This window comes from Furipterus horrens, unplaced genomic scaffold (genome assembly GCF_987537825.1).
Source record: "Furipterus horrens unplaced genomic scaffold, mFurHor1.1.pri manual_scaffold_4, whole genome shotgun sequence".
NCBI lineage: Eukaryota > Metazoa > Chordata > Mammalia > Chiroptera > Furipteridae > Furipterus > Furipterus horrens.
Window position 1 is genome coordinate 136876604 of NW_028327174.1, and position 27434 is coordinate 136904037.

The following is a 27434-nucleotide window of genomic DNA, read 5'->3' on the forward strand; positions in this document are numbered from 1 at the left end:
GCCACAAACCTTGTGTGTGTTTCATTTGTTTGGGTTTTTTAAGATAGTTTTCCCAAATGAAAATCGGGCATCTTCCATCAGACAGTGGGAGGGTGTCATCTATCGCTGGATCCGTTATCACCAGGAATGGTGGGGTCTGGCGCCGGCAAACTCTCCAGGAAGCGAGGCTCAGCGCAGCACCGAGTCCCCCATTGCCACAGAGGACACAGCCCAGCAAATCACTGCCTCTAAAAGTCACATTGACAAGATACACCCAGTGCTTTCAGCCCTCAACTTCCCATCCTTGGGAACAGTGGAGTCCTGGAAGTCCACAGACAACTAGCGAGAGCCAAGGGAACAAAAAAAAAAAAAAAAAAAAAAAGTCCCCACCCCCAGCTCTGACAACCCTGGGCTGTCTGCTGGCCTAAAGCCTCACGGACAGGGACACCAGAGCGGAGAAGCCCGCCTTTTCTGTCACGTAATCTTGACTGCGGATTTCTTGGTGGCGCACAGGAGGGACACGTAGGGGACTCCGATGAAGGCCCATTTCTCGCTGGGCCAGAACCTGATGACGGGACCTTGCTCGGGGATCTCGGAAGCAGCATCAAAGTAGGCGAAGCACACGCAGCCCAGGTAGGCGGCCAGGCAGATGAGGATGTGCCTGCAACAGGAGCCGGAGGTGAGGACCTGTCGCTGCCGAAGGCTGCGCTGCCGCGGCTCGGCAGCCCCTCCCTCTGCCCAGCCCACCTTTCCCAGCTGTAAGGGCCTCTGCCAATGCCGGGAGTGGGGGTGTGAAGGTGGCCGACAACCCCCGGAACAGCAGGAGAATAATAAATCTGGAGCCAACGGGACCTGTTTTAGAATGTTCTAAAATATTCCCCGGCTTGATAACAGGAACAAATTGCAAATGTCTTTGGGGTTCAACCAAGATTGAGGCCCGAGGATTTAAAATAGCTAAGAGAATGAAATCATAAAGCACCCAGACTGTCAAGTATTAATGGGACACACACAAAAACGAAGATAAAACATAGGCACTGGTAGGGAAAGTTGTCCATGACCAAGTATTTGGTTTAAAAAAGAAAAAAGGACCAGTTTTCATCAGGTATAGAATGATGCCATTTTTGTTTTTAAAAAGCAGAATTAGAGGGAAAGGAAAAAAAATATATATATATACATATATATGTATATATATATCAGGAAGGATATACCTCAGGCTGTTAACAATTCCATCTCTTTGGTAGATGGAATTAAGAGAGCTCTCTCTTCCTGTATTTCTATGTTGTTTAAACTTGTTATTTAAAAAAGTATGTCATTTTATATAGTTTTTTAAGATTTTATTTATTTTTAGAGAGAAGGGAAGGGAGGGAGAAAGAGAGATTGAGAAACATCAATGTGTGGTTGCCTCTCACACGTCCCCAACGAGGGACCTGGCCTGCAACCCAGGCATGTGCCCTAACTGGGAATTGAACCTGTAACCCTTTGGTTTGCAAACCAGCTCTATGTCATTTTATAACTGGGACAAAAAGATGGTTCAATTTTGAAAAATGAAACAGAAAGTAGAATAACTTAGAAACAAATTGTTACTACAGTCTAATTTTTGAATTTTACTTTAATTGTTAATGTGACAGGGAACTTGGATTGACAAAAATGTCCTATATCTCAAGTGAGGTCATTTAACACAGGTGGATACATTTATCAAAATTTATCCATGCCTACACTTAATCTGTGCATTTTATTATCTGTAAATTATAATTCAAGAAATATATAAAGGGTGTATAAATTCACTAGTGTGAGTTAAAGTTGGAAATATCAGGAAATGGATCCTAAGGCTAGAATTGCAACTTGGGCTGTTTTATTTATTCTACCTTTTGCAAGGAGTTCTGGAAGTCTCCAAGCCTCGAACTGAGAGCAGATTGGGTCTCATGGTGGATATAGACAAGTTCACGCGTTCAAGGATATTTAAGCAAATTCCTTCAAACCATACAGTTTTAGGCATCTCCTGAGAGAAGTCAAGCTTCACCTGAGTCTATATCTAACAAAATTTTTTCAACTCCTTACTAAAAGATTTCATTCCTGGATGCTCTCAATTTGCAAGGGACATTCTAAACATTTCTCATGGTCCTTGTTATTGTGTGCAATCTGTAGTCCTGGAAGACGTTGAGGGAAAGATGACTGATTTGGGGGCTGAACTGGTTCCTAGGAAGGGACCCACTCAATTTCCTCCTCAGCTTTCTGAGTGTAGGACTCCATACTTTGTAAACCTTTTTTTTTTTTTAACCTAACAGTGTATCCTGAGCATTCCAGGCATAGATGCTCCAATTCCCTCTTATCGAACTCCTAGGCCAGTTTTATAAAACCAGCTGGTGTTGTGAACAATTCACTTTACTTCTCTGGGCCTCTGCCTCCACCTGTGGAATGAATGGGTGGGACTGTCCCCAGCTGACCTGGGAGGCCCATGCTTTCCCCTGGTCATTTAAACCAAAAAGGGAACTTGGGTTGACAAAAATGTACTGTATCTTAAAAGGGGTCATATTTACCTCACTGTGGTTCCTGGATGGACATCCCTATCCTTGTCCCCACATCTGTCCCAAGCCCTCCCCACCTCCCCCACCCTAGAGACCTAGCCAGAGCTCAGGTGACAGATTTAGTTTTCAAGCTCCATTATGCTTTAATAATGGAGCTAGAGGTCAGAGATCTGTGCTGGAAGCATAAACAATTCGTTCTTTTTGTTCTGGCTAAGCCAGCTCCCTGGAGCCCATTCTGCTTTTTGACAATAGTTTCTGTTGCTTCTGAAAAGTCTGACAGTCTCCGTGAGGAGAGAGGGGGCACTTGGTCCCTGTTCTGTCCCCTGGGCACACCTGTGCACTTGGAAAGGAGAGTGGGGCCTACGGAAAGTGCCGACCCCTGCCCTGCAGCCCACTCCCCACTAGCAGGGACTCACCACACACAGTGCAGGTAGGGGAAGTGGAAGGCCGACAGCAGTTCACAGAAGGCTCGGTCACTGATCCAGCAGAAGAGGGCAAGGGTCCACCAGAGGCCTGAGAAGAGGCCCAACTTAATGACACGCACGTTGTCACACCTGCACAGGATCCAGAAAGAAACCTGCCGTTGGCCCCGGTTGCCGCCCACCGCACTGGCCCTGGAATTGCTCCCCAGCAGACCATCAGTCTAGCAGCTCGTGGATGTGAATCCCACTTGTACAGAGATGACTCGCAGAGTCATTGCTCTCACCCAGGCCTCTCCCTGACCAGACTCACACACCCAACTACCTTCTAGACATGTCCACCCAATGACTAATATAGATCTAAACTGAACATGCTCATGATAAACTCCAAACCTTTCTCACACCCAAAACCTGTTCTTCTCCCAGCCCTCTGAGGAAAAAGTCATTCCACACTTTCAGAAGCTCAGGTCAAATATATAGACAATTTCTTTTGCACTCTATAAAGCAAAATAAACAGGCCTCTAGCTTGCCATTCTAAAAGATAAAAGGGAAACTGACAGAGACAAGTATCAACAAGCACATAGGCCATTAGTCTGGCACAAGAGGATCTATGTACACTTACTTCAATTAAACCCAGAAAGTGTGGCTTAAGGAGCTGCCTGTACAGAGAGCTAGTGATGCAGAGAGAGAGGGAGAGAGAGAGAGAGAGAAAGAGAGAGAGAGAGAGAGAGTGTGTGTGTGTGTGTGTGTGTGTGTGTGTGTGTGCATGTGTGTGTGGGATGCCAAGAAAGAGGTGGACTGTCACATGGGGGCAGGGCTGGGCTGGCCCCTGTGATGCAGGGAGGGAAAGCCGGGCATATTCTGGGACTGTCCCTTCCTGTGTGCAAATGGGCAGACCCTGCTACATGCCACTGACCAGGCTTATTTGCATTTAGGGCTCATCCAAACCTGATCTCCATTAGGTCTTATTCCCACTTTTAGGGCTTGTATCAAAATGCCAATGTGAGGTTAAATGGAAAAGCAGATCAAAAGCATGACTTATGTTAGGATAGAAAAATCTGAGAGGACATCTACCATTTCTTCCCTTCTCTTCCCTTGGTTGCATTCTCAAAGTCTTTCTTAACAATCAACTCACTCACACCTATAATCAGGAAAAAAGTCTATTTTAAAATATTTTACATGTAGCCGAGTCACCTGGTAATGTGACAACACCACACAGTTCAGTAAATGTCAACTTTGTAATAAATTTTATTTCCTCATGGTCTGAGAGAAGGTTCAGAAAGGACAATAAAAACATGAAAGGACTGGAAATGAGCTCTAAGAATGAGGCTAATGAGAAAGAAAGCAGAACAAGAGTCCCCCCCACCCCAATTCCTTGAGCAGAGGGGAGACGATGAGAAACACTTAGCTGACGTGACAGATCATTGCTGATGAGAAGCAGAGAAGATCCTGGAATAAAACACAAAGAGCGATGGGGCATCCCGTTGACTGGGGATCCTATCAAAGCAGCCAACAGCCACCTTCTCTTTCCTGATGAGACTCGGGCGGGAACCAGGACATGGCAATGAACACAGAGACCCCATCCCTGTCGGTGGGGAGTCTGCATCAAGCAGATGAGTCAGACATGGAACAAAACAACAGTGCAAAGACTATGTAAATTACAACCAGGATAGGGGCCATCAAGGAGACGTTTGGGTGCCATGAGAGCACAGAAACAGTTGAGCCCAGACCTGAAGGATGAGCAGAAGTGAACAAAGAAGGAGGGTTAGAAAGAAGGGACAGTATGACCACGGGCCTGGGCTGGAGGAGCTAGGCCCCCGTGAGGACAGGGGCGGTCAGGTGGCTGGAGAAGAGAATATAAGGCGGAGCTTTGTGTGGGAGAGATCAGCAGGCAGGGGCCATGTTGAGTATTTTGAACTTGACTGAAATTGCAATGTCAACTAATAGAAAAGTTACTGTGAGCAAGCAGGTGGGTTGTTCAGGGAAGGAAGAGGAAGCCAGGCTTCTGGCTTGAGCGACTAGGTAAATGGTGCTCTATTTACTGTGGTGGAAAATATTAAGAGAACCAAAACTGGAAAAGTCAGATCAGGAATCTGACTTGTTTTAGACAAGTTGAATTTGAGATACCAGTGACATGTAGCCTGGGAGAGGTCAGGGCGGCAGCTAGGTGCCTAATGGTGGAAGCAGAAGGAAGGACTGGGTTGGAGACATAAATCTGGGAATCACTTGTAATATATATGTACATTAATTAAAGCCATGGGAGTAGATAAGATATTTGCGGGAGAACTACAGGAGGAGAAAAGCAGAGAGCCAAGAGATCGCACACGCAAAGGTGCAGAGAAGAGAAGGAGCTTATGCGGGAGACTGAAACAAAGCTGGCAGAGTGAGGACGCAGGGGGCAGGGCATCCTACAAGTCACAGGCAAGAACGGCTGAAGGGTGGTGGGTGAATTGTGCAAACAGTTGAGAGAACAACACACAAGACTCAGAAGGCTGAAAACCTGACATTGAATGTACAACCAAGAGGGGTTTGGGTATTGAAGTGGGGGCAGAGCCAGACAGGAGTGGGCTGGGAGTAAAAGGGAAGTGAGGGATGGAGACAACTTTAAAAGAAGTTTGACTGTGACATGCAAGAGAGAGGAAGGATGGTGGCTGGAGGCAGACATGGATTGAGTCCAGGTGGAGTGTTACAGAGGATGGGAAAGATTCAAACCTTTCTAAAGGCTAATGGGAAGGACCCTTCAGGGAGGGAGGGATGACACTGTAGACAATTTGCAGGAGTAAAGAAGATACAGGAGAAGAGAAGGAATAATCAACTGGTAGAAAGACTGACCTTAGATGGAAGAAGGAATACTTCCCATGATGCTCATTTGTTAATGCCATAATGAAGATCAATTATCTATAGCAGTGACTAGCTTTTCAGAGGCAAAAATTTAAAGCATGAAACAGAAATTAGGTGCTTTATAATTACTTACAAAGATTTGACTATTAAAGAAAAATATGTCTCCCTGCTTAAAGATCACAATTGTGAAGCAGAATTCATTTAAACTTTAAGTTATTTAAATTCTTTATTTAAACTATAAGTGCCCTAATGACTTGTCTTTCTCCATTTGCTCTTGTTTAGGTATTATGAATTAACAACATTTTACAGAACAGACACTTCTCCAAGAAAGACATACAGATGGCCAATAAGCATATGAAATAATGCTCACTATCACTAGCCATCAGAGAGATGCAAATTAAAATCACAATGAGATACAACCTCACACCTGTCGGAATAGCCATCATCAACAAATCAACAAACAACAAGTGCTGGCGAGGATGTGGAGAAAAGGGAACCCTAGTGCACTGTTGGTGGGAATGCAGATGGGTGCAGCCACTGTGGAAAACAGTATGGAATTTCCTCAAAAAGCTAAAAATGGATCTGCCTTTTGATCTACTGCTAGGATCATACCTGATGAATCCTGAAACACCATGTCAGAAGAACCTATGCACCCCTATGTTCATAGCAACACTATTTACAATAGTCAAGTGCTGGAAACAGCTTAAGTGCCCATCAGTGAATGAGTGGATCAAAAAACTAATGTACATATATACGATGGAATACTATGCAGCAGAAAGAAAGAAGAAATGTCTAACTTTTGTGACAACGTGGATGGAACTGGAGAGAATTATGCTTAATGAAATAAGCCAGGCAATGAAAGAAAAATACCATATGATATCACTGAATACAGGAACCTAATGAACAAAACACACAAATGAGCAAAATAGAATCAGAGGCATGGAAACAAGGGACAGACTGACAGTGACCAGAGGGGAGTGGGGAGGAGAAGAGGGGAAAGAAGGGAAGGGTCTAGTCAAGGAACTAGTATAAATGACCCACAGACATGGACAACAGGGTGGGGACTGACTGTGAGAGAGGGGGGAGGTGGGCAGGGCAGGTGAGTACAATGGGGGAAAATGGGGCAACTGTAACAGAACAATAAAAAAGATGGAAAAAAATACATAAAATAAATAAAAACATTTTACCTTTCCTTAAGCTATTTTTAATAAAATTATAGGATAAAACATTATTAGACTCAAGAGTTAAAATGAAACTATACTGCAGTGAATTCTTCAGAAACATAGCTAGGTCCATAACAGTCTACTTACTTCAGGCCTAATATAAGCCATCACTACTGGAATGACTATTACAAATCCAATATCAGATGTCTTTATCGGCTATTTAATTGTGTGTTTTCCAAAGAGCTTCAAGATCTGTTCATGTTCTGAAATGGGTCTCTTGATTCCCCAGTCCTTGAAGGCTTCTCAGAGAAGCCAACAAGACAAAATCTGACACTGTCCTTCCACGGCCAGCCAGCATGCTTAAATACCTCTTCAACAACCTTTGACCCTGTCTGGTATTGCTAACAAAGCAATCCCCAGAGGCAGAGCAAAGAAAAGAAATGCACATATGTCTCCTTTCAAAACAAAGACTGAGAGAAAGCTGACTTAACATATTACACAGAGCAACTTTCACAAAGGGGGCTAGATACAAGAGTTCAGATAGGACACCCCATGTCCATAACAATGAGAGAGTCATGCATTTCTAAAAGTGGGCACACACAAGTGCACGCGCACATGCACACACACACAAGCATTTTCAGAGAGTATTAAAACAGAGGCCATAGTCAGATATATTAGTTGGGGCTAGAAGAAGTCAGTCACGTACACAGAGGAGCTAAGCTAAAATGTTCACGAGTATCAACCTGAACTTTCCAAAGGAAAATGCTTACACAAATAGCAAAGGCTTTACCTGACAGGCTGGAAATAAGAAACTAGGTCTCAGAGAAAATAGCAAAGTCAACAGCATTACACCAGAAATCAATGTTACCTTGTATACAGAAATTCATTTCTTTTTCCTTCTCTGTGTGAATACAACAGCCTCTTTAGGACTTTTCTCCTTATTCTTGTCATGTCAACAAATCTGTTCTCCTTTCTACAGAGTTCACTCTAGGCTGCTTGGTCTAGGGCCACACCAGGTCCTTGAGACATTCCTGCTAAGCTAGCTTTGGACCTTTAGGATGTACTGCATTCATGAAACAGCTGTTCCCCTCTTTCTGAAAATGACATCAAACCTGCTTTCAATCCAACAGTCAGGAACTAACTCTTCGTGAAAGGTCAAACTCCTCCTCCACAGGGGGGGTAGCAAAGGCACCAGGGGCTGATGTGCCTCTGTCACAGGGATGGCGGGAGGGTGGACGGGAAGGATAGCACCCACCTCTTTAGTTCTGCGATGAGCAGCACGGTGCAAGGAACCCCCAGCGTCATCAGAGAGATGTTATTGATGGCGGGCTTGACAAACGCCAGGCACGTAGTCACTGCAGATAGGACACAGACCACTGCCTTGAACCTGCCCCTGAATCGGTGAAAGCAAACCAAACCCATTAGCAAAGCAGGTCTTGTTTGTCAAATGTGGACAAGCTTCAGGCACTGTTGGTGGGAGTGGAAGCTGAAAAGTAATTGTACACTAAGTACCCACTCACACTCACTGGCTCAACAATTCCACTTCTAGGAATTTGTCTTTAGGAATAATCAGAAGTTTTCTAAGTATTTAGCCATGAGAATAACAAAATTAAAATCAACTTCAGTCCGTAAGGGTGAGATATGGATCCCTATTTTCTTAGTGTTACTTTTCTGTATTCTTTTCACATGTTTCACAGCAGGACTTGGCAAACAGTTTCTGTAGAAGGTCAGACAGTGAACATTTTGGGTTTGCAGATCATAGGTCTCTGCCACAGTTATTCAACTCTTCCACGGTAGACAGTAAGCTGTGCCCTAATAAAACTTGATTTGCAAGGACAGGCAGTGGACCAGTTTGGCCCACAGAACATAGTTTATCAACCCCTGTTCTAAAAGCTTCCTAGTTGTTTTAAAAAACAAACATCCTGTTTCTAGCACACAAAAGTAAGTCCTAAAACATTCTAGTAGTGTCTGTCTATATTTACTGACAATCGATAATCTACTATGCATTGGAATTTTGTGGTGACAGGTTTTTGGCATGACAAATCTTAGAAAAATAACTGATAACATCCTTCCACTCTTGAGTGGAGGTGCTTTCAACAGAAAGAGACAGAAATGACGACGTGATCCTGAGCACGCTCCATCTTCCCTCTCTGGGACTCTTTCCTTATCTATAAAACAAAAAAGCTGAACTAGATTATCTCTAAGGCCTCATCTATGTCTGAAATTTAAGAGCTCGTGATTTTCCCGAAGTTTCTGTTATGAGCACAATGTACTTTGGCCAAGAGCCATGGAACGGGTCACAGTTAGGAAAATAATTTGAATGACATTCCATTATAAAGAAATCAAAGTGCATTGAGACCTTAAAAATACAGATTTATCTCTTAGAGGAAAACCATTTATCATCAAGGCACAGGAAATCATTGATCAAGCTGCCAACTTTCTGAGTGGAATGAGCAGGAATTGTAGCCCTGAACTTCGACCAGAGGGAAAAAACACATATGGGAAAGGATCCAGGCAGCAAATCCCAGGAGAATCGTGTTTTCCTCCTGGCCTTGGCCAGCATCCTTCAGCTACCGGATAAAAGGCTGCCTGCTCTCCCACCCCCAACATGCACATAACCCTTGGAGACCCACAAGTACTCTCTCACTAGGCTTGAGGTTCTGTGACACATGCCAAGGCTTTTTGGCCCTTTTAGACTGGATAAACACATAATTAAAAACTTCCAACTTGTATCACCTGCCTGTGTCACCTGCCCCCACTTAGTAGCTGTGTCACCTGCTCCCACTTAGTAGCTATGGGGTCTTTGGCAAGTCACTGAACTCTCCCCAAGCTTCAGGTTTCCCATATGGAAATTACAACACCTGCCTTATGGTGTTCTTGGTAGCATCAGAGCACCTCATATAGTGCCTCGTACACGGTATGTGCTAATAAAATCCCCTATTACTATTATTGCTATCATTTGAGAATAAATGCTGTTTAAACTATTATTATTGTTAATAACAGCACACTCTCAGGGAAAATCTGACTGAGCTGGTATTGCAATCACCAAAGACTCTACACGGTATTGCTAAAGAGTTCAAAGGCAGCAAGCCTGACAAAACATGCTTTCTTCAAGGAGAACGTGGGCAAACACCTCCCACATCAGTCCCATGGGTATGGAAGGAATGTGCTTCGGGAAGGCAGCTGAGCCAATGAGGACGTCCTGTGAATGTATGATTTTGCAACAAGCAGAAGCTAACAGAGATCACATGGCCAGCCCAGCTGACCCCAGAGTCACCGGAGGCCCTGGGTACAAGAGAGCAGGAAATATCCAGAAGCCAGGGTCCCCGTAGGCTGTCTTCTAAACAATGGTGACAGACAGCCCCTACTGCAGGCTCTAGTCCGTGCTCAACTTTCCAGCCCATATGGGTTTCAAACTGGAACGCAAGGTCAGGGAACTCAGCACCCCTTCTTTCTGTATTCCCCAAACCAAAATCTAGCAACCCTACACCGTCAGCATTGTATTATTTTAACAAAGCTGGTACTATTATCATTAGCTACTCTTTAAAGCAGTGGCTTTCAACTCTGTCAGACCCTGTGCCCATTTTTTAAATCAAATATTTGGTAATGTCACTTTTACTCTTCTGAAGTAAAATTCAAGTTATGGATAATGAAACTTTGCATCATTGTGACCACCATAAATGTCTCAGATGTCCCTTAAGAGACAGAAATGTTCCTGGTTAAGATCCGCTGCTTTAAACTGCCCTATAGGGTTAAAACATAACCTTATTTAGAACAAGCCCCTGAGAGTCACAGGATGACAGCATGTGGCCCTAGAAGGCCCATTCCTGTCATTTTACAGGCAAGGATCTGACAAGGCCCAGAGAGCCTGGGACAGTGACCACAAGTCATCATGTCAGTGTGACAGCAGGACAAGCAGACCCCAGGCTGCAGCCTTTCTATCAGGAGTCCAAAAATGAACTGGAGTGATTATAAAATGAGGTCTGTCCCCAGATTTTGTAGAGGCAAAATCATAAAAACCAGAGCAGCATAAATTCTTTAAGAAATGGATACATTTAGCCTATAATTCTTCTTTGCTTTTGGTTTTTTCTCAAAACAAAAATATCTAAAAAATTTTAATAACCATCAATAGCAGAGTGTATGTCCTGACAATTCTTAGAACATACTAGGCAAGATGAAAGAAAGCTCTTCTTTTTAAAAACCCACCAATTATTCCTATTTCTATAATGAACTTTCTGGGCCTGCTGTTGTAGACATCCTTATCTTCAAAACATTTGTCCATATTAGCTACTCTTAGTAACTGCTAGCACTTAGTGAATCCTTAACCTGGATGAGACACTATATACTATACACTTTATAAGATTCTATCATATATTTCTAACATCATGAGGTAGAAACTTTTATTATCTCCACTTTACACATGAGCAAAATGAGGTTTCAGAACTTAAAAAAAAAAAGAACAGAAGTAGATTGTTACTAAAATTCATATTTGTCTGATCCAAAACCACTTAGCCTCCATACTCTCTCTTCTCCAGAAATCTCACACTGGAACTACTCTCACTATGTTTTTGGAAATATTCGAGCAAAGTCTAGATCACAAACAAATTTTATAAAAGGAGAGATAAATTTGAACTATCTGATCAATTCAGGCAGCTAAACCACACAACTCCTAGGCTACAGTAACCCTGGTTTTGACCTGAAATCTTTGGTCCGGCCTGCCACTTCCACTGGCGAGCTGCCACCTGTCATGGGCAGTGAAGCCCATGCAGCGGGGTTTGGTCTTCGTGCTCTCCCCATCCCTGGGAAGTTGACGAGAGACAAATAGAACTGGCATCCTTTTTTGGAGTGAGATGCTTTTCCTGTCACACGCATCTTTTCTTCCTTTCTCATTAAAATGGTCAATGCCCACTCTCCCCTTCCATTTTTATGCATACCTCAGAAACGCCAGGCAGAAATCTCCGCCACATGCCGTGGGTAGTCATGAAAGCTAATTTTGACTGAGCACTCACCTTGTTCTTAGCACCATAAGAAGTGCTCTACAGAGTCATTTCACAAAAACCCTATTACTTAGCTAATTTTACAGATGAAGAAATAGAAAGTTAAAGAATCAAGATAAGTAATACAGTTTGTAGGCTGGGAAGCTAGGATTCAAACTCAGGTTTTCTTCAAAGCCAGGGACAGATATATAAAAGGTGGTCAGTGCCTCCGAAGGACTCTGCTCAAACTGAAGAGAGGAGTCACATCTTCTGCAGAGAAATGGTGCTGGTGATGGAAACACCCCCAGGGGCCACAAACCTCTCCCCTCAGAATATGTTTTGATTATTAAAGTTGGTAAGGTTGAATTCCTACAGCCACTGCCCCATTTTCTCCTCTCCTGCTCATAACAAAGTTCCCTCACTACCACCTTCAAGAAACAAGGGAACAAAAAGGTTATGAATACATTAAAAATGTCACTTGGAATTGCAACCCAGGCCTCCAGAGTAACACAAATAAACAAAACCCTTATTCCCATTTCTTGAACTTCTCACTCAAATTCCAGGACTTGAAAGATAAGATCTAAGAACAAAGTAGTTCCTCCACTCTCAACCTCACACACACCACCAGGCTCAGGGAAAGGATGGAGGTGACTGGTGAGCACCTTCTGAGACAATAGGAAAAGCCAAAAGGAAGTGGTGTGTTTACCAGGCAGAGTCAAAAATGTCCCGGCCTGTAAAGTCACCTCATGACCCTGCCTAGTATCATGCACTTCCATCCCTACCCTCTCCCCCTTCCCCACCTCACAAGGCTTTCTGATCATCCCCAGTCATTCTCTTGAAGTTGAACAAGGAAACAAGACAAGACCAGAAAGTGGAGACCGCCTAAACAACCTGCTGCCTTTTCAGGTGTGCTCCCTGCACTCAGCAGAAGTCCTCAGCAAGATGGAGACCGTATGTCATCGAAGACCGGAACACCTCCTTTTTACCTCTACTTGTAAAGAGCTGGTTCTCTCTCTCCCCCTCTCCCTCTCTCATTTTTTAAAATTTCTATTTATTGATTTTTTAGAGAGAGAAAGAGGAAGGAGAGAGAGAAAGATGAAGGGGGGAGAAAGAAAGAGAAAGAAACACCAATTTGTTGTTCCACTTATTTATACATTCAGTGGTTGGTTCCTATGTATGTCCTGACCAGGGATCAAACTCACTATCCTGGCATATTGGTAAGATGTTCTAACCAACTGAGCTACCTAGTCAGGGCCTTTCTCTGATTTTTTGAATAGTAACCTTCTTGAGGATACTTTTTTCTGCTCAATGATACTGAGAGATAACATTATTTAATTCAAATTCTGCTATCCAGGATGAAGATTCTACAGCTAATCCATTTAAAGTACTTTTTCTCCCTGCCTCATTTAAAAATACATTTTCATATTAAAAATTAACATATGCGCTTATAAAAAATGGAAAAAGTACAGATTAAAGGCAAAAATGAAAGTTCTCCCTCTACCCCAGTTCCTAAGAATGGACGTGGTTGCTGTCCTCATCCTCTCAGGCGTTTTTGTGCACATACAAAGTCATATACTCAAAAAGAGGCTCTTCCATTCATTCTAAAATTAGAATATTACACACACAGTTCTAAAATGTGCTTTTGCAGCTGGCACATTTTATGGGCACTCCTCCATCTCAGCCCACAGACAACAGACTTCATCTTTAATAGCTACATAGCTCCTGTTCCTGTACCAGCTTGCTTAATTGAATCCATATCTTTAGACTATGTATCCATATATATCCTGACAAGTCACAGTGTCCTACAGAGAACCATGTGAGTAATATGTTCTGGGAACATTTCTTATCTTTATGAGGCTGACTCTCTTTTGTTCCTTCAGATGTTAACAACCTTATATAGCTCCTCAGGAAGGCATTCCCTGACCAAACTCTAAATTATCACCCAAGTTACTACAACCCCTTAACCAGCTTCATTTTTCATCATAGCACTTGTCACTCCCTAATACTATTGGTGTGTTTATTGATTCACAATCTCCCGACCTCAGTGTAAGCTCATTGAGGGCAGAGATTCTGTTGTTTAATTTACTGCCACATCCCAGGGTCTAGAAGCCTAGAAAAATGCATAGTAAGTAGTAAGTGTTCAAAAATTATTTACTGGCTAAATAATCATATAAGCATAATACAATGGATATTAAAGTGCATCCCTCCTGAAAGTCTGAGTTTCCAGTTTAGTGATATGTGTGTGCGTGTGTGTCTGTACACATAATTCTCATAAGAAAAAACATTGCAATTTGACAACTACAGTATCTATGGCTCTAAGAACAAATTCCTTAATGGATTCTACTATAAATTTATAAAATGATGGAGTAACTTGGACTAAAGGAAATATTCTAACAGGAAATCAAAGGTCTTTGAACTACCATTCAGTAATTCCTCCCCCACTGAAAAATATTTCCATTTTTTCTCATATCAAATAAGGGAGACCTTTGAATTTTTGTCCCTGATGTTATATAAATTCTTCTCCAAACACAATAGGATCCCCCCATTGTGTGTCAGTTTATTTATACTGTCAGATTCTAAACAATTACTGGATATTCAACAGGTGTATGATAAGCTTATCACTAGGCTGGGCTTCATTGTGTGCTGTTTTTCTTGATCTATACATTATATTGGGTATTGCACCTCGCAGTAAATACATAAATGTTTAGCCAAGCTTACCTATCATTCCGAAAGATTTTTGGTAGATACCTTCTAGGGAACCACATGGCCAGAGCACACATCAGAACCCAAAGGATGGCAAGTTCATCAAGCATCTGACCCAGGAAACTCAGAGTCGCATGGAAGTAGACAGATCCAATTCCTAGAATTAATTACAACCAATAAAAAGGTCACCAAAGAACAGACTCACAAATTCAGTACACTGCTCAAGGATAGCCCTTTCACCAACCACTCTCACAATCACCAGATCACTCTCTCTCTTTGAAAAAAGAAACTGAAGGAAGAAACTCACACCACCTAGGCATGCAGACTTCAAGTCTAAGATTTTATTTATTTATTTTTAGAGAGTGGGGAAGGGAGGAAGAGAGAGAGAGAGAAAAACATCAATCAGTTGCCCCTTGCATGTCCCCAAGTCAGGACCTAGCCCACAACCCAAGCATGTGCCCTGACTGAGAATCAAACTAGCAACCTTTCGGTTTGCAAAAGGACATCCCACCCACTAAGCCACACCAGTCAGGTTCAGAATTCAAGTCTAGAAAGAGAATTTCAAGTAGGGCCTACATATCAACACATCAGAACTTTAATGATTCCATAGCTAAAGACATTCTGTCTTTATCCACTAGCCTTCATGAGAACAGGCAGTAAAGAGAGGTTAACATTCTGTCACTGTTCAGAATTCCCAATCTGCCTCTGGAAGAAAAAGGAAATTACACAAGTATTTCCCAGAACAATGAAGGATCAGACAACTAGTGTGTGTGTGTGTGTGTGTGTGCGTGTGTGTGTAAATATGTATATATAATAGTATATATATATAAAATAGTGTGTGTATATATATACTAGTTGTTAAATATATATATGTGTGTGTATATATATATTTAACATTTACTCCATTAGAAACCACAGTCTCATCAGAGTTCAATTGTTTCACAGGACTTTCTTCAGAAGTTCTCAGAAAACTGCACTGGCACAACGCCAACAGTAATTACATAAATGAACTCTCAAACATAATTAAAGCGATATTTACAGCCAAGCTTGTTATCAAGCCCACATTCAAAAGAGTCCTTTTGGCATCAAACAAGCAAAATAAAAGTTTGCTAAGACGTCAGAGTGACTTTGGTTTATAAAACATAGTGTTCAAAGAGGACAGGAAGAGTTGGAACTCCATTTCCTCCTGTTCAGTCCACGCTCCCAGAAGAATCCACTTACCCACGACAACTAAGAGAGTCCATATTAAGTAGATGCCACTGTTGAAGCATGTTGCGTACTGACGAAACAGGCACATGCAGATGGGCGGTAAAACGAAAAACAAGATGTTGCTGATCTGGAGGGGAAATGTAAAATGAAAAGATAAATGTTAAGTAAAAGGGCAAAAAACAAAGCAGCCTGTTCCAAATAAGTCTTTTGCAAACAGATGAATGTGGCCACACATCTTGTTTAAGCATTTACTCTTTCCTTAACTGCAGATACACAACCAGGAAAACTTAAAACTTCTTTAATAAGCATTTAGGGGGCTCCTTCCAACCTCTTCGGCCACTGGAGCAGCTATAAACACACTGCAATCTGTGAAAGCTGCCCAGGCCCCCCCTCCTGATTCAAAGAATCAATGACTCTTAATTTTTTTTCTACACAGATGAACTAAGAAGCATTCTAATCTACTTGTACATACATTTTAAAGATAAGGCCTATACTAAATAATGGTGAAAAATAAAGTTTAACAGCCCTGGCCAGGTGGCTCAGTGGGTTGAAGCATCATCCCATACACCAAAAGGTTGAGGGTTTGATTCCTGGTCAGGGCACATATGTAGGTTCTTTCTCTCCCCCTCACCCCTTCCTCTCTCTCGAAAAATCAGTAAACATATCCTCAGGTGAGGACTTTTTTTTTTAAAGTTTAATAAAGAGGTGAGAAGGACTAAACAAGCTCAAGCCCCAGTATTTTCTGCCAGCAAGGCCAGCTTTTTCTCCTGGGCCCACATGAAGGCAGGATCTTCCTAGTTTCCCCGTGTCACCCTTTGTCACTTTCTCACCCTATTCAAGCCTACTTGCAGGTAAAGGTCAAATTTGTTAGGTTCTTTCCCGGTTTTAAAATGATACCATTTTCTCTCTCAGACTTCAGTGTGGATTTAAGCCTCCTCTGTTACCTCTCCAGAAGGCACCTGGCTTTTAAAATATATATATTCTATCTAATGCAATATCACAATACTGTCATTTCAACATATAAACACTATTTTAATATCATTAATAAGATATTTTCCATTCTCTTTGCTCATACCATGGCTTGGAAGCCCAGCGTGAATTCCACACGACAGCACCTCTCCACTGGGACCAGCCACAGTTCACATGCTCAATAGCCACATGCAGCTAGTGACTGCCATACTGAACAGAGTAACTCTCAACCCTCACCTCTCACTTTTTAAATTTATTTTCTGTCTTTCTTTCGGGGTCATAGCCAGTTTTTTTTTTTTTAATTCTCCCCACTCCCCCAATTTTTTTATTGAGGTAAAATTCACACAAAATTAACCACTTTTTTTTTTATAAACTTTTTTATTTTTTAACAAAGTTACTTTATTTTATTTTATTTTTATTTATCTGTTTTTAGAGAGAGGGGAAAGGAGAAAAAGAGGGAGAGAAACATCAATGTGCGGTTGCCTCTCACGCGCCCCCAACTGGGGACATGGCGTGCAACCCAGGCATGTGCCCTGACTGGGAATTGAACCAGCAATGCTTGGTTCACAGGCCGACGCTCAATCCACTGAGCCACAGCAGCCAGGGGGGGCAAAATTAACCACTTTTAAGTATATAATTCAGTGGCATTTAATAAATACATAATGTGCAACCATCGCCTCTCTCTAGTTCTAACACATTTTCATCACCCCCAAAAGAAAACCCTATGCTCATTAAGCAGCTGCTTCCCATGTTCCCCTCCCCACAGCCTCAGACGAGCACTAATCTGCTTTCTGTCATTATAAATTTACCTATTCTTGGTATTTCATAAAAGTGTAATCATACAATACGACCTTTTGTGTCTGGCTTCTTTTACTTAGCATAATGTTTTTGAGGTTCAACCACATTACTGCAGGTATCAGTACTTCATCTTTATGGATGAATTATATTCTACGGTATGGAGACCATGTTTTGTTTATCCATTCGTGCATTAGCAGGCTGCTGTGAATAGTGCTGCTGTGAACATTCACATTCAAGTTTTAGAGTAGTTGTTTTCAGTTTGGGGGTATATGGTTGGCATTGTTGGGTCATATTGAGGCAGGTTAGTGAGAAGCTAGGAAAATTCCCTGACAAATGGAATGAGGAAACTGAGACAGTTGAACAAACAGACAAGCAATTAGCAGCCAGCCAATGAACCACAAGACCCTATCTTCACTGACCAAGGACACCTAGGAGTAGATGGTTGAAGTTCATACTCCTCAACCAAAGAGCAGGTGACTTAAATCACCATAGTCAGGGACAGAGTTAACAGTGACCCAGTTAGTACCAGCCTAACCCGAGAACAAACGAAGTGAGGGAATAGATAACAACAACAACAACAAAAACAGTTAGCCAGACAAATCTGAGGTGGAGGTGAAACTGCCCAGAAAATGACCCCAGACCTCAATAAACACACATTTTGACACATCTGCATATCAAAGGACATGCCTGGAAAGGTGAGGAATATTCTGTTAAGACCTCCCCTAAAAGTCTCCCCTTTAGAAAACAGATAATAACTCTTAAGGCAAAGGGCCTATGCTCCCCTTTCCTCAGGTGTGTACTTTCCCTTTCTTTCTCCTAAGCTCTAAGGGCTCCAGCGAGACCAGGGTGCAGTGGGCAGCGGCAGCTTATCCCAGGCTAATCCCCTGATCCCATCTCCAAGGACATACCTTTGGCCTCTGCAACTTTTCTGAGCCAGCGCAGCCCCTCCTCAGCTCAGTCCTGTTCCTGTGATTTTGCTTCCTCTGTCCTAAGCACTTCCTTTGTCTCACCATCCCAAGCTTTGATAAAATTACTCCCATAATCACCTAGATCAGCAGTTCTCAACCTGTGGGTCGTGACCCCTTTGGGGGTCGAACAACCCTTTCACAGGGGTCGCCTAAGACCATCGGAAAACACATATATTGTTTTTGTGATTAATCACTATGCTTTAATTATGTTCAATTTGTAACAATGGAAATATATCCTGCATATCAGATATTTACATTACGATTCATAACAGTAGCCAAATTACAGTTACGAAATAGCAACGAAAATAATCTTAAGGTTGGGGGTCACCACAACATGAGGAACTGTATTAAAGGGTCGCGGCATTAGGAAGGTTGAGAACCACTGACCTAGACTGTGTCTTATAATCTCCTGCACAAAGTCAAGAACCTGCACATCCCAAACCATGCCAGGGCAAACCCATCTTGGCCCAGCCCCTTTCCGGTGACAATATGATAATTCAATGTTTAACTTATTGAGGAACCACCAAACTGTTTTCTGCAGCAGTTGAGCCATTTACATTTGTACAAGCAATGTATAAGGGTTCTAATTGTCCCACATACTTGCCAACACTTATTTTCTGGGGGTAGTTTTGTCTCATGAAGGCCATCCTAGAAGGTATGAAGTGGTAGGGACATTCAGCTTTGTAAGTTTCACCTCTAAGTGTGGAGTGAGGGGCTCCTCGTAAAGGACTATGTGCACAAAATGTGCAGAAAGTGAAGACAACAGCTAGGTCTAAATGAGCAACACCAACGGGAATGGAATGGAAGGGGTACACACACACAAAAAGGACTTTCAGAGACTGGATGGGGCAGATGAAGTCTGGAAGGCCAAGGGCATGGGGGCTTTCAAAAGAAAAAACTGGCCCTGGCTGGTGTGGCTCAGTGGATTGAGCACTGGCCTGTGAACCAAAAGGCTACTGGTTCAATTCTCAGTCAGGGCACATGCCTGAGTTGTGGGCTAGCTTCCTAGTTGGGATTGTGCAAGAGGCAACTGATCAATGTCTCTTGCATCAATGTTTCTCTCTTTTTTCCTTTCCTTCCCTTCTCTCTAAAAATAAATAAATAAATAAATAAAATCTTTAAAAAGAAAAAACTGTTGGATGATAACCAGAAGGGGCCTCAAAGGGACCATGAGGGCAAGTGCCTGAACCAAACTGAAGGAGCCACACAGGATAGAAGGGCTTTTCCAAACCTATGAAATCACACTGGTGCACAACGAAACAAACCCCAGAACTTGAGGCACAGTACAGGTAAGGAATGGCAACATCAGTGGCCAACGTGGGCCTTTGTCACCATTTGGGAACAAGAGAGATTAGGAATGATGCCATTTTATTGATTTATTGATTGATTGATTGCTCAAGTGTTGATCTTTATTTTATTTTAAATTATGGTTTACATTCACTATTATTCTGTATTAGTTTCAGAGTATAGTACAGGGGTTAGACAAGCACATACTTACAAAGTGTTCCCCTCATATTTCTAGTACCCATCTGCACTGTACATAGTTATTACGAGTGACACCATTTCTGGCAAGGGGAGAAAAATAAGATGGGAGAGAAATTATACAAGTAAAAGAGAGAAGATATTTTGTTAGGGGCAGGATGGGAGTAGGACTGCTGCCTTTGGTTAAAATCCCAGGCTGAAATCCCTCATGCGGCTGCATCGTCCTGGAGAACAGAGGTACCTTTTTCTAGGTGTTCTACTCTGATGGAGTTCTTTTTCTCTTTCCCACATCAGAGCCCTGTGAGCTACTGGTGACCCTGGGGGAGAGGATGGATAAATTGTGTCAGGTTCCCAGGTGGTATATGGTCTCCAGTCCTAGAAATATGGCCAATGCTTATTTACTGAAAAGCAGATGACCAGTATTCTATTATTCATTGTTATTACCACAGTCTAACTTTTTATGAACTCATGTAAATAATCAGAGATCTTTTAAGAATTACAGTGAAAGATCTTCACCATCCCTTTTTTACAATAAATATAACCAAGGGCCCAGAAAGGCTCCTAGGCTGGCCGAGGTCAGAGAAGCAATCACATGGGAGCTGGGATCAGCCTCCAGTCCTGTTCCAGCTCTTTCCACTGCCCCTCCTGATTTGCACCTCCAACTCACCCTGCCACATTCTGACCTCCTGGGTTTAACTCTTCAACTGGTATCAAAAACTTCTGAATTGCATCACACACTGTGCACTTATGACCTGTTCCATGATTTAAAAGTGGGTCTCCTTTTGTTAAACATAGAAGTAGAAGAAAGGAAAGGTAAAGAGGGAGAAGGAAGAGAAAAAATGAAATTGTTATACCACAGATAACTTAAAATCTGATCTTTCTCCTTTTATATTCATGAACATGTTCTTGTTAGAAAAAGAAAAAATACATTACAAAGCTAAAATCTCCCTCCTTCCACCACCCTAGAGATTACCATTGTTCTCAGATTCATAGGCTTCCAGTCATTTTCTTTGCATTTACATGAATACATACATATGAAATGCTGTAACATTATCATTCTGCATCTTTTTCTCATTCAACAGCATCTCTTAGAAACTTTTTAATTTTAGTTCACTTAGACTTACCACACCTGGTATAAGTGCTGCAGACTACAAGAGTTTTTTTTTTAGCCATTTCCCAAAGGAAAGAAAGCAATTTACAGCCCCACCTACAATGTTGGGAAATACAACACACTTGTTTTTTACCCCAGTATATTTTTATTGCCTCAAGTCCTCTCAATCTCCTTTGCTTTGGCCAAGTGCAGCTTACTTCTGCCAAGCTGTCCCCAAAAGGTTCTGTCAATTTATATTACCACTAGCAAGGTACACACGAATCATTTTTAAAAGTATTTGCACACAATTCACGAAAGCATTAAGTCGTTTATTATACCTGTAGTAAAATTATGATACTTCAAAACACTTTTTAAATGCATGTATTAGGAAGTTCAATCTAGAAGCACCACTTTAACAGATGCTCCCAAATAACATTACTTCTGCACAGCCCACCTATAACATCTGCTGGTCTCCACCAGGCCTTTTAAAGAAGTCAATCTATGAAAAGGAAAAGAGCAAATTAGAGGGAGGTGCTCCCCAAGACAAAAAAAGGAAGGAACTCCTAAAGAAATACAGAAAAGCAAATGAGCAGTAATTAAAAGATGGATTCAATGGCTCCGTATCTGCTGAGAAATGAAACTTCCCCTCAAAATGGTGTGGGTCACTCAAGTTGAAGAATAGTTCAGCCAAGGGGCATTTTTTAAAGCCTATTGTTGGATTATCCTTTGGAGAATTGGATTATTAAATGCCCACAGAACAGATTGTTTTGATTGAAAGGAAACCACGATTTTAAAATGTATTATTTCCTTAGAAAGTTCCTCATTCTATTAATTCCCATGTAACATTTGCACCAAAATAATCTCATGAACACACTGCAATCTCATCCTGATGCATGTGAATGTGCACTTTCCCAGAAAGAGGGTAAACACTGACAAAGCAACAGGCAGGCTCTAAGGTTTTCTGAAAAACAAGTTCATAAACAGATAAGGGTCATTAGAATGGCTAAGAAAAATGTCTGTGTATCTCAATTGTATACAAATTCCTAACTAGCTATCCCATTGCTCCCCTCCTGCCTCTGAGATAACCAACTGTCCTAGTTTGCCAGGACACAAAGCTTTCAGTTTTAAAATCAGGAAAGCCTAATTTTATCCTTTACAAACCAGGACCAGTTGGTCACTCTACATATAAGTGTTCTTGCAAAATGCCCCCCACCTAACCTCCCACAGGGCACCAACCCCATGCAGAGTTCTAGTAACACCTGGGTGACTTGTACACATCTCTGTTATGGCTCTCACCACCCAGATGACTATGGATCTCGTCTCTGTGATAGGCACAAAGTAGTCGCCCAGTAAATAGATGGATGGATGGGTGGATGGATGGATGGATAATTATGTCCCACAGATAATGGGATTTGGGCTTGGACATATAAAGAGAACTCTACTTTCTTTATCTTGATGGTTGAGGGCAGTGTTGATTGGGGGAGGTGACAGATCATGGGCTGAATTTATGCATCTGTTTTGCTTCAAGACTTCTTTTTTTAGCACCAATTGATTTCCTTGTGTCCCCCTGAGTCACTGTCCAGAAACAGAGTCCCTGAAGGTTAGCCCCAGTGGTTAAAAGGAAGACCCCACTTTTCTACAAAGCAGCTAGGTGTGGAGTTTTTTTTTTTTTTTTTTTTTTTTAGTGTGACCGGGGCCTCAATTCAATAAAATTTGTATGTAGAAGAAATGGTACAAAATGTGCTCAAGCAAAGGGCTTGGCCAAAGCAAAGGATGATAAGATTTGGGGCAACAGAGATTGTTAGGGCCCCAAAACAAAAAGCTTTATAACCCTAAACATTGTCAGTGGGAGCATAAATCAGCCTTTAACTAAAGGCAATAACTACCAGCCTTTAACGTGAGTATTACCCTAACACAGCAATTCCCCACCTAGGATTAGCACTTGCAAAATACATCCAGATGCATATATGAGGATATTCATTGCATCACTGTTCAGAAACAAAAATGAAAACAATAAAACAAACAGGAACTTCCCTAAATGTCTATCAACAAGGAGTTGACTGGTTAAATGAATTAGGGCCAATTCATTAAATGGAATACTGTATAGACATTGCAAAGAGGAAGATAACTCTAGATGAGCCAATATGGACTATCTACAAGACAAAATAAGTGAAAAAACCAAGGTGCAGAAGAGTCTGTGTAGTAGTATCTCAACTGGGCTGAAAAAAAAACACTTAGACTGTGGTGTGTATACACTATACCTAAATATTTCATATGCTCACACAAATAATACAAGTGCCTTTTATATGCCTAGAAAACATCTGAAAAGATATAGAAGAAAAGGTATCTTGCACTTTATAACATGCATACTCTGAATTTTTACCATGATCATGTTATTACTTTTGTAATAAACAAACAAACAAAAAAAATACTAAACAAACTTTTCATATCAAACGTCATGATTATGGAGCAAATGGTCCCAATGAAGAGTTTAAGTTAAAGAACAACTGAATAATAAACACATGTATTAAACCACATAAATCTAAGGCGCTACAATGACACTTGTATCTCCATAAGTAATATCTTAGCAGAGTCAGATGGACCAAATTCTAACTCTGGTTCTGATATTTTCTTAACCTCAGCAAGTTGCATGCTCTATCTATGCCCCCATTTCCTCCTTTACCAAGTGGGTATAGTAAATAGCACCCACTGCCCAAGATGACCCAGCAGAGCTCCAATACATAGCAAACAATTAATGGTAACCAGTAGTAACTGAAATTTTAGTAGTGATGTAATACCCCAAAAACCCATTAAGAAGGTTCTGGATCCCTCTCCCAGGCTTCTGATTTTATGTCTTCAATTCCTTAAACTTTCTCTTAGCAATAATTATTATTTTCTTATATAATGGATAATTAGCTCTGCTGCCTTACTATGAGGATTTAATGAGATGTTAATTATCAAGTAATAGTTCACTCTCTTCCTTAATATAGGAGTAAGAGGTTTGTCCTGTGACAAATAAACATCTACAGATAACTAGGCCATGGGAACAGAGAAGAAGCTATGGCTTTTGCTAAACTCTTTGGATCTACACTCAACAAAGTTTGGTGACCAACCAGTTCTCTCAGACTGTAAGCTCTCTGCTTTGCTAAAGCAAGTTTTGTGGTTTACCAATAATCCAAAGAATAAGGTTTGTCTGGCAGACCAGCTGGACTAATCAGCCACAGACACTTCACCTAAAGGTCAACAGTTTATTTCTAAGAAAGATTTTGGCACTCACTATATAACTGTTCCAATGGAACTAGATTAAAAGTTAAGACAAAATCAATTCTCCTCCTCATTCAGCACTCTGGGACTTTTCAAGGCAGGCTCAGAGCAGCTATACACTTTTTGGCCAAATAACTAGACCTAACTTTCTGCTGGCCTCAGATTCCACAGATAACTTCTTTGAAGAGAGTATGAGAACCTGTCCCAAGTTCTCATTTCTTCATTAACTCTGGTGAAATCCACTTTCAAATGGAGAACTTAAGTTACCACTGTTGAAAGGACCTAACCCTGCTCCAGCCCGTCCTCTGTGGGGACCCTTCTACACCAGACAGTGTGCATTGAAAAAGGTTGTATAATAGGTGAGGTGTGGCCACATCCAATAACTGTATCTACAAAGAGCAGAAGACCAGGTTTTCTTGCAGGACTAACCTGGTCATATAAAAGCAGGAGTTCTGTATAGAGGGCAGCCGTGGAATTTAGCAATAAGAGGAGGGAGAGTACAGACTCTGAAATGTGGCCCCGGGCCATGACAGAAATATGAGCATGACAGCTCCCTCAAGAGCTCAGTTTCTTTCCTGACTAAAGAGCTCAATTTCTTAGTCAATGACTAGAAGGTCCAGGACTAGCTCAGCAGAGATCCCTCCAGGCAATAAGCATCTAACTGATGGTTCTCTCCAGCAAATCAAAAGTGAAAATCCTAAAACAACCTGAAATGCACAATGAACCTTAAACCAGGAGTTCCTATTTCCCCTGTTAGGGCAGTGAAAAGACAAGCCACAGAAATCACCATGCAAAAGTCTTACATTTGGTACCAGAGTATTGAACCATGGACGCAGTGAAAAGGTATTTCCCTCCCAGCTGCAAGCACACAGGATTCTGCAGTGGGGAAGTTGCCATATCTAGAGACCTAGGCAAGTCCAGAAAATATGCACAGCATCACCACCAAATTCTCCTTTCACGCCTCAGGCTTAATAAGTGGAGAGGGCACAAGCCTGGGGGACCTGAATTTGGAGCTGGCATTAGACTGGGTACTAAGTAAGGCAAAGAAATAAGAACTAGTAGTAATTAACTTGACTCTGGCCAACAGTAACTTGACCTATTATTGGTGTATACGTGGGATGGGGCAAGTCAGCAAGGTTGGAATGGGTCCCGCTCCTGAGACATGCTGGGGTGTCACCCTCTTTCCTGGGACTCCCACAGCAGGTATTTAGAGCAAAAAAGCACAATGCGACCCAAATTCGTCATGCCACAAAGCTCCTAGGAGAAGAGGTAGTCCCAGCAAGTTACCACCCACCTAAACTGGGAGATGGGCTGACAAGAAATACCGGCTCCAGGACGGGTGGAGACCAAACAACACAACAGGGCCATCAGAAATGACAACAGAAGGAAGCTGAGCCCCGAAGGCAGGGGTAGGGACAGGAAAGAAGGACAGATAGAGAACTGGAAGAAGCCCGTAGGGGAGGGGGGCGTGAATCGACTCTGGCCCTGGAGAAACAGTGCCCCAAGTACCCCAAGAGAGCCACGTCCAGGTTTCAGGCACTGCGGCACCTGGGGACAGCCCCCTCCCACCAGCCCGCCTGCCGTTCCCACTCTCCCGCCCCGCACCGTGTTGTAGAACTCAGCGATGGCAGGCACGATGGTGTAGTTGTCCTCGCACCAGTCCACCTCCGAACTGCCAGCCCGCAGCTGGTCCCACCAGTGCGGGACGCTCATGGCCGCTATGGGGCATTGGAGCAGCTGCTCCCGCAGCTGACACAAGACCAAAGCTGCTGCTCTACGCGCACAGCGGCGGCGGCGACAGCGGTGGCTTTATGCACAGCGGGACAGCCGCCGGATGTGGCGCCTCCTGAGCCGGCCTCCCAGCGCTGCGCTCAGCCTGTTGGACTTGACTGCCTCGTAGACTCCGCCCCCGGCCCCGCCCACTGTGGGAGCCCGAGGGCAGCGAGCCGGCTACGCCCACCCCAGAACTGGATGTGCGTGGGAGCTGGACGTAGGGAGTCGGAACCAGCTTCGGAAGCTTACAAGCATCCTTACTCCCTGCAGGTGTCAAATGCCTCCACGGTCCTGCCCACGCCGGTCTCTCGGCTCAGACTTGCAGGCGCCCTTTGCACCCCACCCCCAATTGTGGAAAGAGCTCCAGAGCCAAAATTACACTTGAGAACTCAAGAGTGGAGTATCCCGACTTCTAAGGAATCTTGGGAAGTTTGCATTGATTTCCCTGCTCAGCGTGTGGACACCCGCGCTCATACCTGAGGAAGGCTCCGGGTCCCTCCTGAGCAGTAGGACTGGCTTGTTAGCGTGGGCTGGGGCAGGAAGACCCGAGAACTGGAGTGGAAGGCTCCACGACCCTCCCACACAGCCTCTGCAGCTTACTCCCGGATAGAGCACTAATGCAGTTTCGAGTATGTTCCTGCCCTCGGTTCCCTGGACTCATGGTTAGGCTTTAATCAAGTCTTAGACATGGGATCAAACATCCGCCATCCCAACCCTTCTCAAGGAATGTAGCGTAGCAGGCATGACATCTCCGGAACATCCAAGGTACAAGAGATGATGTTTGAAGAGCTTCCATGTGTCACTCATTCGGTGCTCCAACTGGGGATCCTGTGAAGTGAGTCCTATGAGCAGTGTCATTCCAGATAGTAAGTAGCAGAGCTAGAAATCAAAGTCAGAATAATCTTAGATCTGCTAATAAGTGCTTAACTTTGCAGCTGCAACTATTCTGAAGTTTATACATCAAAGCTAATCATGTCTCAGCAATTCCTTCAGAAAGACCATTTCTTTCTCTGGTCCTCCTTCCTTGAGTGGTTTTAGAATTTCCTGTCAGGACAGTGGCAGTGGCAGAAGAGGTTCTGGTCAGCGAACCACAGTGGCTGTCACCAGGATCTCCTTGCCCAAGCCTGCATGGTATCCTGAAGATCAGCAGCTCCGCAGGGGCAGCCCTGTCTCTGGCTTGACTGTCAGTGGGAACCTGGCTGGTGCTCCACTGCCCTGTGTACTCATCGTGCATCTTCTACAGCAATTTCCATGTCTTCCCAAATCTACATCACT

At 42.8% G+C, this 27434-nt stretch overlaps 1 protein-coding gene across 2 annotated transcripts; it reads right to left on the reverse strand.

The window, feature by feature from the left end:
* Nucleotides 1-342: 342 nt before the first annotated feature.
* Nucleotides 343-26214, reverse strand: ACER2 (alkaline ceramidase 2). Of its 2 annotated transcripts, XM_090274068.1 has the most exons (6): nt 25992-26214; nt 15828-15942; nt 14622-14763; nt 8183-8320; nt 2921-3058; nt 343-640 (listed from the first exon to the last, which is right to left on the reverse strand). In XM_090274068.1, exons 1-6 carry the CDS (start codon nt 26097-26099, stop codon nt 454-456), a joined length of 828 nt encoding a protein of 275 aa, XP_090130194.1. In that variant the 5' UTR covers nt 26100-26214; the 3' UTR covers nt 343-453. The 2 variants fall into 2 exon arrangements, with proteins under 2 accessions (XP_090130194.1, XP_090130193.1); XM_090274067.1 differs by lacking the exon at nt 8183-8320.
* Nucleotides 26215-27434: the final 1220 nt, after the last annotated feature.

What these genes read in the sequence shown, in the direction of transcription:
- ACER2 (XM_090274068.1), bottom strand. Translation starts at nt 26,099, where the DNA reads ATGAGCGTCCCGCACTGGTGGGACCAGCTGCGGGCTGGCAGTTCGGAG. An exon ending in CTCATCGCAGAACTAAAGAG is followed by an intron (nt 3,059 to 8,182) that starts GTGGGTGCTATC and finishes GATCCTGTGCAG; the next exon opens with GTGTGACAACGTGCGTGTCA. An exon ending in CCCTACCTGCACTGTGTGTG is followed by an intron (nt 641 to 2,920) that starts GTGAGTCCCTGC and finishes CTCCTGTTGCAG; the next exon opens with GCACATCCTCATCTGCCTGG.